A 10,807-nucleotide genomic window follows, 5' to 3' on the forward strand; every position below is an offset into this window, starting at 1 on the left:
CAATTAATTTCACCTTTTGAAAAGTCTGACCGAATCTATTTCTTAAATCACACATTTTTATTATCATTATTATCATCAATAATAACATTACTTTTATACTTTACAATCTAAATCAAAGGGAATGTTCAATATATATCCAATCAAAAAGGGGAAAAAAGAATTATATATATAAATAAATATATATTGCATAAGAATATATGATAAGTATATGTTTTAACAATAATACCCTTTTTCTGAAAAAGTCATTGACCTTGGACACACAGAAAACATTCTATGGTCGATGCTGCTTTCATATTAGATGCAAAACAAGTCTTATTCATTTATATTTATATATATGCATATATTCTTCCTTTAAGGTTCTCTTGTTGCTGTTTTCTGCACGACGTGAAAGTGAAGAACATGAAGAATTCTAAGAAAACGGGTGTACGGAAATACCAAAAATCGGAAAATCCACGCTTGCGATGGACACCTGAACTCCATGAATACTTTGTTGAAGTTGTGGAAGGTCTTGGTGGAAAAAACAGTGAGTTTTTCCTTCTTCAACTTGATCTAGGGTTAGCTATTTGATCTCTTCGTCTTCATCATGTCCATTCCCAAATTTCATTCTATTATTTTTTCAGTTCTTTACTTGATCCTTTGTTAATTAAGCTGGTTTATGAAATTTCTAGCTAGAATTTCTTTTTCTTTAATTTGAGTTGTGTTTCTTCTAATTATTCCTCTTATATGTGAGTGTGAAGGGAGAAAAACAAGCTATTAATACCAGAAACAGCTTACACAAGATGGTTCTGTTATATATTATGCACTATTCATCTTTTTTTTTCTTCTCTTCTCTTGTAAGTGTGATATGTATCAAACAAGAAGAAGGAAATTTTCTGCTATATTTCAAGTTCAACTAGTTCCTGCTAACGATTAAGCAAATTGGGTTTTGCAGAGGCAACTCCAAAGAGCATTCTGCAGATGATGCATGTGAAAGGACTAAGAATCTCTCACATTAAAAGCCATCTTCAGGTATACATATATATAGTTATCCCATGTGGTCCAATATATATATATATATATATATATATATATATACATACATAATTATATACTTCTATAAAATACCTGTCAGTATATAGCTTTATTTATTTTTCTTTTACAAGTGAAATTAAGCCTTTGATTTTGTGGTTTGGCGAATGATGGGGTGGGTTAGAACTTGCAAAACCCCAAATTGAAGAATATAAAACAATGTTTTACCTAATATGACAATTTTTTTGGTTAATTTATTCTTCCTCACAAGGAAAATTCCTAATCTCTTGTCTCTTTTCAAAATCAATGAAATTAAGGATATGAGAGAGAAAAAAGGGTCTAGGGTGTTTTTTTTTCCTTACCAGCAATAATTGATGAAGCAACAAAAGGAAAGAAAAAAATACTGTAGTTTGTGGAAAGCAAGATTTGTGACAATAGGTAGATATATATTGCTACGTTCCTTCATGATTATATTCCATTGCTTTTCAGCTGACGACAAAGAACATGAAGAGTCATATATAAACCCCATTATTATCCTCACTTCTTTTTGCTGTTACTTTAGTTGTATTTTTCTATTACTTATGTTGTTTCTTTCAATTACTTGATACAGAACAAAACGAATTGATCAATAATATCTTATTTGTATTCATATTAGTTAGGTTATATATACTACTTGTTCATATCAAAAGAATGAACAGAAATTTCTTTAGTATTAAAAAATGTATTCTGTGCACGCGTATACCTTGTAAAAATAACAATAATTTATCTGGGTTAGGTACATGTGCATATGCAACACGAAAAGGAAAAAAAAAACTATATATATAAAAAATAAATAAAAGTTTTGAAGACGTGAAACTCTTTTTCTCTTCTTCTGTCTTCTTTAGCAAAATCTGTGAAAACAAGTTTTGTTGCATTGTACATAGCTAGCTTGCTTTTTTAGATGCCAAAAGTGAATATCTGTGTAAGCTTTAAAGAAAAGGAAGAACTTTTTTTTCCTTTATTAGGCTTGAAAATTAGTTCTACACTACACCTATCTTCAGTTAAAATGTACTATATACACTAGGCTTTAGCATATTATATTCACATTTATAACCATGCGTTTCTAATGTGATTAAATAAAATTGAGTACAAACTAGGAGAAGAGAAGAAGGGGAATAAGTTGATATTGATTTTGATTGACTCTAGAATGACTTTTGAAAGTGTTTTTAAAAGTATTCTATATACAATAGAGTTCTGAAAGCACTTCTAAGACACACCAGCAGTCCAAACATATCTTTGTAATAGATAATGAAATGATCATTTTTTTTAGTTAATATGTGACATTTAATATAAAACATTCATGTATTTTTATCAGTAATAACTGATTTATTAAGTAATTTAATTGATTACTTTTAGTAAATTGTTTTTATTTATAATCTTTAAATTGAACACTTCAGTTCAAGAATCTCAACCTAATTCTACACATATTATGTATATTTAACTTACGTATCAAAATGAAAACCTTTATATAAATTGCGGCTATACCAATTCTCTTTTTCTTTTGGTTACCTCTAATTGAACGATGTGGTATATGGTCAGAGTATTTCTAATATTTTTATTTTTTTTAATTGTCGATATACCTATCATTTGCTTCTACTAAAACATAAAAGAAAATGATTTAATGTTAAATATTTTGTTAATTCTAAGAGGAATTTTGGGTTTTAGATGTACAGGAACCTGAAGGGACATATGATTCTCTCATCAATGCATGAGAAGATGGAAGGGAATGAAGAAGTTAAAGATCTCCCAATGTACTCCAATTGTTCATCCCAAAGGTAATAAGTCATACAAATCATTTCAAACCTATTATAAAAAATTCTTACCAACTTTAGAATATGGATTTTTCTTTTATAACGTTATATAGTATTTTGGTGAATTAATGTAGTGGTTAAATATTCTACTCTTTACACTCTGGGAATAAATCATGTACCAAAAATTCATATTCCCTTTCTATTGTGTATGAATGAAAACTTTTGATTTAGTAATATTCACAATACTGCAAAACAGTGAGACCATTAGTTCAATGAACTTGAAAAAAGCTACGGAAGGAAAAAAGCTCATATATAGATCCATTTCTTTCTTTCTTAATTTAAACTAATACATGTAGTTTATTTTGAACTCGAATATTATTATTTGGATTCAAGTGTTTATTTTTATTTGAGACTTCTAAGGTCTTAACTATATATATTGGTTGAATACTGTTTTAATTGCTGAAAAATACTGATTACATAATTTTAACATCAATTTTTTTAATATATTTTAGTATATTGGTGTTGTATCACTCCTTGTAATCGTGAATTCTTTCACATATTTTTTTTTTCTATTGTTCAGATCACAAGAAAAATTTAGAACATCAAAATATGATACGGGGATTGTGACTCAACAAACTCGCACGTTAGAAAATAAAGGACTTTCACAAAGCAGTGAAACAGATTACGATCTAAACCAGGTACTATTTATATCTATTATTTAGTTTCATATACTACTTTCCTTACTTTTAGAATTCAAACATTTTAAGCTTTAAAGATTTGAACCATTATTTAGAAATTTTGACCTTGTTGTGAAATAATTTTCTATTTATTTTATATAAGAAAAACATCCCATGAATAGTTTTGCAAACATATGTCCCAATAATTTAGGATCCTCAATAACACCATTATATTATATTATCAGTTCTTAATCTATGAATCCCACTATAATTATTTCTTTTTTTACCATGTTTTTCTCCCCATCTTTAAACCAAAGCATCATGGTCTTCTCTTTCCAAAACAAGTATTGACAACAAAGAGCATGATCAAACTCCTCTTTAGTAGTCTTTCTTGACAAATAGGTATTTCAAGACTGTTGGACTAGCAATCTCCAAACTTTGTTGGATAGCAAGTAGGAAAGTCTGCTTAAGAATGACTTCATTTTGAACATTACCAAAAGAGTTTTTATTCCATCTTCTAAGCTCAATTTTCAACCTTTTCAATTTATGTTGCAAAATATACCTAAGACAACCAACAACAATATGTTTCCAAGAATCATAAATAAGCTTCATACACGATGTATCCTGAAGCCACATATTAAATAATCCAAAAGCGTCAGCCTTATGTAAACAATTACTAGAAGAAAGACTAACAAGAATAGGGGAGTGATCAGAGCAATTTTTAACAAGAACTTGATAAGTACAAGAGGACCATTAATTATTCAAGACACTCTTCATTATAAAGCTCTATCAAGCTTTCTATCAATTCTCTGTAACTCTCTCCTCCCATTACTCCAAGTATAACAAGGACCAGAGAAAGACATATTAGTGAGATCATTATTATTAATCCAATCAAGAAATGAACCAACCCCACCTTTGCATTCATCAATCGAGAGAACAACATTAAAATCATCCAAAATGAACCAAGGATCAGTGAAGGAACTAAGATCCCTCCACAAATGTCTTCTAATTGAGTATGTGTTAGCTACATATACCCCTGCAAAGCTAAAACATTTATTGAACAAAAGGCAAGTGGTGAAAATAAATTAAGAGTTAACCAAGGAATATTGGACAAGATTTGGGACAACCAAACACCAAAACTTAGCAGCTTTACTAATGATAGGAGAATTAGCAATCAAATGCATATAAGCAGTTTTGAAAAGAGCATCCAAAGCATCAGTGTAAGGCATCATGGGTTCAACGATGATGAAAATAAGAAAAGGTATATGTTGTTTAAGTAAAGTAAACAACATCTCCACAGATTTTTGGTTTGCCAGGCCTCTAGCATTCCAAAAAAAAAGAAACTTTCATTGCAACTTTTTGGATTAAATTGTCTTAGTCATTTTCTTGGATTTACTAGCCCCTATAGACGGTCTCCCTGACTTTCTAGTGGTGTGTACAATATCATCCCCATTGTCACTAGCATTCTCCTCGCCCTCACTATTATTAGTCAAAATTTAGATGCCACCTAATTTGTTGTAGTTATCTACTTGTTATGATGTAAATCAACAATTTGAATCGGGATAGCTGGCATACCAGTATTAAGACCGCCTGTAACATCTCTTTTTCTAAACCTGCAAGGGATGAAAAAGGATTTTGCAGAGCCAACATACTATCACTATCAATTTAGCTACAAAATATTGATCGATCCTTTACCAAATGATTCCTAGTGTCTATATGACTCGGTTATCATTAGAATTTATCTTTAGTAATTCCTAACTTAATACTTGTATAACATCTTAGCAATATTCATATATAATTTTTAATAACTTCTGATAGATACATATACGCCATAGTAATATCATTTAGGTAATTACTAATCTCATTATTCAAACCAAATCAATTCATCAATCACTCTCAAATATTCATAACATATCTCACATCATTTCATAAAAAAACCTCTTTAAACATTTTCATCTAATCATATTTATATACACAACACTTGAAACCTAAAAAATACTTCAATTTCATCATATAGAATTATCTTGAACAATATATTTTTGCTCATATGACAATCAACCTAAATAAAAGAACTTTTGTTTTTATATGATTTTTTCTTGAGTGATTAGTCCATTACTTGAAGAATCATATAATTATTTGAGCAAAAATCTATAAAAGGAAAGACACTTCTCTCATTCTCTTTTTCGACTGAGCGAAAAATAAATAAAAATAGAAATTCTAAGGAATCTATAACATCCATCCAACAATCAAATTAACCATTTTTACATATTTTAACATATTTCATAAGTCCATTATAGCCTATCATTGCATTCAAAATCATAATTTCATCATCAAATCAAATTATTGCATTTTAACCTAAATATATATTGCATCTCAAATACTTTTAAAAAATACAGAACCATAACATGACACTATATTAATTATACTATTTTGCAGGAACCCGAATCATGTTACATACATAGTGATACGTCAAATGAAGAAAATAGTAGGACAATGAAATTTCTTGATCTCTCATTCTCTTTTAGCTCTCAACTATTTCCAACTATGCATGGTAATCAAGAAAGGATGCATTTTTCTTCACCAAATACAGCAGATAATCATGCCCTCGATTCTAATCCTGTACAATCTCATGGGACCAATTACATAAATTTAGACCTAGCAATATGAACATGGATCATATCTGTAACCACGCATTGTTTATTGTAGGTTTAGGTTTTTGGCAAAGATTGTAAAAGTTAATGAATTATTGTATAATCTATAATAATTAAAGAAATTTTTAAGCAGGCTTCTATTTAATTAAGTTGCTTAATTTATATTGTTTTTACAGTATATTCTAAGTTTATGAGTTGTGAATTAATGAATATAATTTTTTTTTTGCTTTAGGTAATTAAGTATTTTTTTTTTATGTGTGTGAGTTTAGTGTATAGGTAAGAAGTGCCCCTTTTTACTGTAATACTCACAGGAGTGTTAAGCAGATTCATCTATTTTTTTATTTTTTTTTAATCTTTTGCAGTGGTACCTAGAGTTGGAGTATTCTAATACTCCTATTTTTATTCATATTTGTTACTGATAAAAAAAATGGACATCTTCTGCCCAACAAAGATTCAACATCAATGAAATAACATTTTTTTTCTAAAAATTAAATAATTTAAGATGAATCAATAGAAAAATATATTAGAAAAATATTAGAAAATATTACTTTTATTAGGTGTTAGAAGGGTGTATACAATTTTTCTTTTGTTTTTAAAGAGCCAAGGGCATGAACTCAAATTAAAGCTTTTTACTTGACGTTGTAAACCGCTAAACAATTCAACACAACTTTTTTTTTATTCAGTATATATATATATATTACATAAAAAGAAGCATAAATAAAAAAGAAAATAAACATGAGGGAACTAGACATAAAGAAAAGAAAAAAAAAAGAAATTTCCAAAGTAGCTTAAAGTATTACATTGGGAGCTTAGAAAAAAATGAAATAAAAATAAGAAGACAAAAATAAATTCTCTAAAGCGTTGCACCCATAAAATTAGCAAAATGGAATAAATGAATTCCACGATTTCCATTTGTATTTAGTAGCGGTGATAAATTCCTATGATAATTATGCACGTCATTATCATTCCTTTTTTTTATCAATTTTGGAGGTCTTCTTATTGGGTTTCATTCCAACTTTAGAAAAACGTTCTGATCTCCTAGAGTTTTGGACTTATTCATCATCTTCACTTATAAATTATTACCCTTTATCCATCTTTGTAGCAAAAGACTTATAGATCAATTTGACTTCTTCTAAGAAAATACTAGCAGAGGTAGATTCAACTTTATTTTTTGTCAAGATGGTTGGACATGATTCTAAAGCCTCTTGATATCTGAAAGAGATTCAAAACCTTTTTACAAGGCTAAATCTTGAGAAACAGATATAAAAAAAAAAAAACTTGTTTGGTAGCGTCAAATTGAGGACTTGTTGCATTAGTTGCAAACTTAAGTTGATAAAATCCTTTTAAAAGATCAAAATTTTCAAGAGTCAATAAGTCATATTTTTTTGTAATAAATCATCTAATTTATTGACACTCACCAAAGAGGACATATCAGGAAAAATATCATCATGAGATCCTAAACCAACCCTTATACCCTCAGCTGCAACAACAAAAACATTATTAACAACAAAAAGTTCTTTAGTAGATTTCTTAAATTTTTTACCAACAAGATATTCATCCACTTGGCCAACAACAAATTCAACATATGTATCATGATCAATAATTGCTCCCTCAACTCCTACTGCCCTTTCATTCCGAGCAGGTACATAATATATTTATGCCTCTACCCCAAAATTTTATTTCTCTATACACCAACCGCTTCCTTGTGAAGGACATCAATAAATTTTTTTTAGGTTGGACAATGACAAGTTTATATTGAACAACAACAGGCTTGGACAAAACATTAGGCAATTTGGACAAGTTTATTCATAGTGCATTCATCAAGAGAAAGAGGAGTATCAATCCCTCTCGCAATAGAGAAAATTACTTTATACTGGTGCAGAAAAGGTAAAAAATGGCGGTTATTTTAGCAATAAGATGGTGACTCTTGGACCGTTGTGTGTTCCATAGGAAGACTATGAATCTTGACCCAACATTGAGCTTTGGTGAGCTCATGGAGGATGAAACAAAGTCTTTCACTACAAGAAAAATCCAATTTATCTACGGAAGAAATCTATAGGTAACAACCAAAATTCGTAGGTAAAACATTACCTACAGATTACCCACGCACAAAAATCCATATGTAATGCGGGCGTCGGTAATTTACATACGGATAATGTGTCTGTGGGTAACGAAAACAGTCCATAAAAGCTTTAAACTTTACACCAATCAAGTTTTGTTGTCATGTTATGATTATTATTATACTTATGAGTATAATTATCAATATTAATATAATTAATAAAATAAAAATTAATAACATTATTTATATATTTAATATCATTATTATTATTAATATTGTTAAATATTCTTAATATTCTTAAATATTCTTAAAATTATTATATATTCTTAGTATTATTAACTATTATTAAATATTATTATTATTAAATATTAAATATTATGAATTATGATTTTATAATTCTTCATATTATATTAATATTTTTAATATTATGTATATAATTATTATGATAATAGGTGGTAGGTAATAGAGATTCGTAGGTAAAAGTTGGTAGGTAATGCTGAATTTACCTACTGATTCAGAATCCGTAGATAATATGGATTTTTTTTGTAGTGTTTGATCCAAGCAAAAACTCTCAAGACACCCGGATTGAGATTCCAAGACCCCCACAATTAGAACTCTTCTCATCTGCACAATGGATAGGACTCGAACCCAGTGACAAAAGAAGCATTTACCACTATACCAAACAAGTTCTTTGGTCATATTATGATTTTTATTATAGTTATTATTATTAATATAATTTATACTTATTAATAATAATAATTTTTTTATTAAAAATAATAATAATAACATAAATTATATTAATAATAATATAAATTATATTCATATTAAAAATATAAAAGAGATTAAAATAGAAAATAAAAATTGGTTGATCCCCAAGTTTTTCTGCCACTGAATTCTTCACAGGTTCTCTAAAGATTAGTTATTTCTCAATCTGATTCGACTGAAAGTCATCAATAAAGCATGCATCTACTGGTTTACTTAGTACCCACTTTGTTCCATGCATATACTTCATTGGAATGCTTATCTCATATCTCTTGAATCATGCACCCAAGAACTAATTAGAACAATGCGAACTAACTATGAAACCAAAGTTTAAGATAAGAAAGACTCTCAACGTTCAAGTACAACATCTCACAAAAACCAGTTTTTCAAGAGATTAGAATACTAAAACAATTGCTATTGAGAATTGACAAATGAAACTTTTATTGATCAAAACCTCATAACTCAATGAAAAATATGTAGTTTTGTATACTTTGACATGACATATAAACTTTGATATAACTCTTAACTTCAAATTATTTATTATTTATTTCAGGCACCAAATGTTGGAAATGGTGCTCAATTACCTAATTAAGTAATAGAAGAACTAATTAGAACAATGCGAACTAACTATGAAACCAAAGTTTAAGATAAAGAAGACTCTCAACGTTCAAGTACAACATCTCACAACAACCAGTTTTTCAAGAGATTAGAATACTAAAACAATTGCTGTAGAGAATTGACAAATGAAACTTTTATTGATCAAAACCTCAGAACTCAATGAAAAATATGTAGTTTTGTATACTTTGACATGACATATAAACTTTGATATAACTCTTAACTTCAAATTATTTATTATTTATTTCAGGCACCAGATGTTGGAAATGGTGCTCAATTACCTAATTAAGTAATAGAATCAAGTGTTGGAAGTAAAACTGACTAAGGAAGATAGGAAAGTAAAACTGAAGCCAAATCGATTAGGGATGAAATGTTGTAATATTCTGAATGTTATGATGATATTTTAAAATATCTTTTGTGTTTTCTTTACTTTTAAACAATTATGTATCAACTTGTTCTCTCAATGAATGAATGAATGAAACCATCTTTTGATTATAAATTTGTTTTTATTATTCTATTATTAATATTTATCAAGTTTAATTATATTATGAAATTAGTTTATGTTATGATTTAATTATATTATAAAATTTAATTGTGTATTGGAATTTAATTATAATATGAAATTAAATTATAAAACAGAATTGAATACATTATTAAAAATTATAGAAATAAAATTAAATATTTAATACTAGAATTATGACAGTTGAAATGGTTATTATAAATGTCACATTATACTGTATTCAGTGGCGTTTAAAATTGTCTTTATTTACACTTAAATTGGTTTATCCAGTTTCAAAATTACGACATTTATAACTGACATAAATTACAATCTTAAAATCGCCATTTTATACAATGTATTATATGTCTTTGCTACAACGATTCGCAATTGACCGCCACATTATACTTTGTGGTGGTCAGATCTGTGGCGGTACACACGTATATTGTGACAGTTATAAACGTCACATTATACGAAAATAACTGCCACCACATACACGCTTTTTTGTAGTGGGAATCAACAAAAAACAAGTTTAGTCTTTCATGCAGAGGCAAAACAAAAGAATTACAAAGAATAAAAGAAACTAAGAAAACCTTGTGGAGCTCCCTTTTTCTCCTTCTAGCTTGTGTCTTTTTATAGGTTTTTCTGCTTCATAGACTTGATAAAATATTATGGATTAAATTTTGTTCATAGTTTCTCAGTTTTCAACTTTCCAAAATTATTGTATTTTGTAGAAGATTTGCTCCCAA

At 28.4% G+C, this 10,807-nt stretch overlaps 1 protein-coding gene across 1 annotated transcript; it reads left to right on the forward strand.

Moving 5' to 3' along the window:
• Positions 1-250: 250 nt before the first annotated feature.
• On the forward strand, positions 251-6,271 carry LOC137831098 (putative Myb family transcription factor At1g14600). The gene is made up of 5 exons (XM_068638630.1): positions 251-523; positions 932-1,008; positions 2,713-2,822; positions 3,379-3,496; positions 5,912-6,271. The coding sequence occupies exons 1-5, from the start codon at positions 274-276 to the stop codon at positions 6,140-6,142; spliced, it is 786 nt and encodes a 261-aa protein (XP_068494731.1). The 5' UTR covers positions 251-273; the 3' UTR covers positions 6,143-6,271.
• Positions 6,272-10,807: the final 4,536 nt, after the last annotated feature.

The sequence above is a fragment of the Phaseolus vulgaris genome, chromosome 6, assembly GCF_000499845.2.
Source record: "Phaseolus vulgaris cultivar G19833 chromosome 6, P. vulgaris v2.0, whole genome shotgun sequence".
NCBI lineage: Eukaryota > Viridiplantae > Streptophyta > Magnoliopsida > Fabales > Fabaceae > Phaseolus > Phaseolus vulgaris.

Excerpts from the sequence above, each read along its gene's own strand:
- LOC137831098 (XM_068638630.1), top strand. The coding sequence starts at position 274 with ATGGTCGATGCTGCTTTCATATTAGATGCAAAACAAGTCTTATTCATT. Across the intron at positions 524-931 it reads AGGTCTTGGTGGAAAAAACA|AGGCAACTCCAAAGAGCATT; the intron begins GTGAGTTTTTCC and ends TGGGTTTTGCAG. Across the intron at positions 2,823-3,378 it reads TCCAATTGTTCATCCCAAAG|ATCACAAGAAAAATTTAGAA; the intron begins GTAATAAGTCAT and ends TCTATTGTTCAG.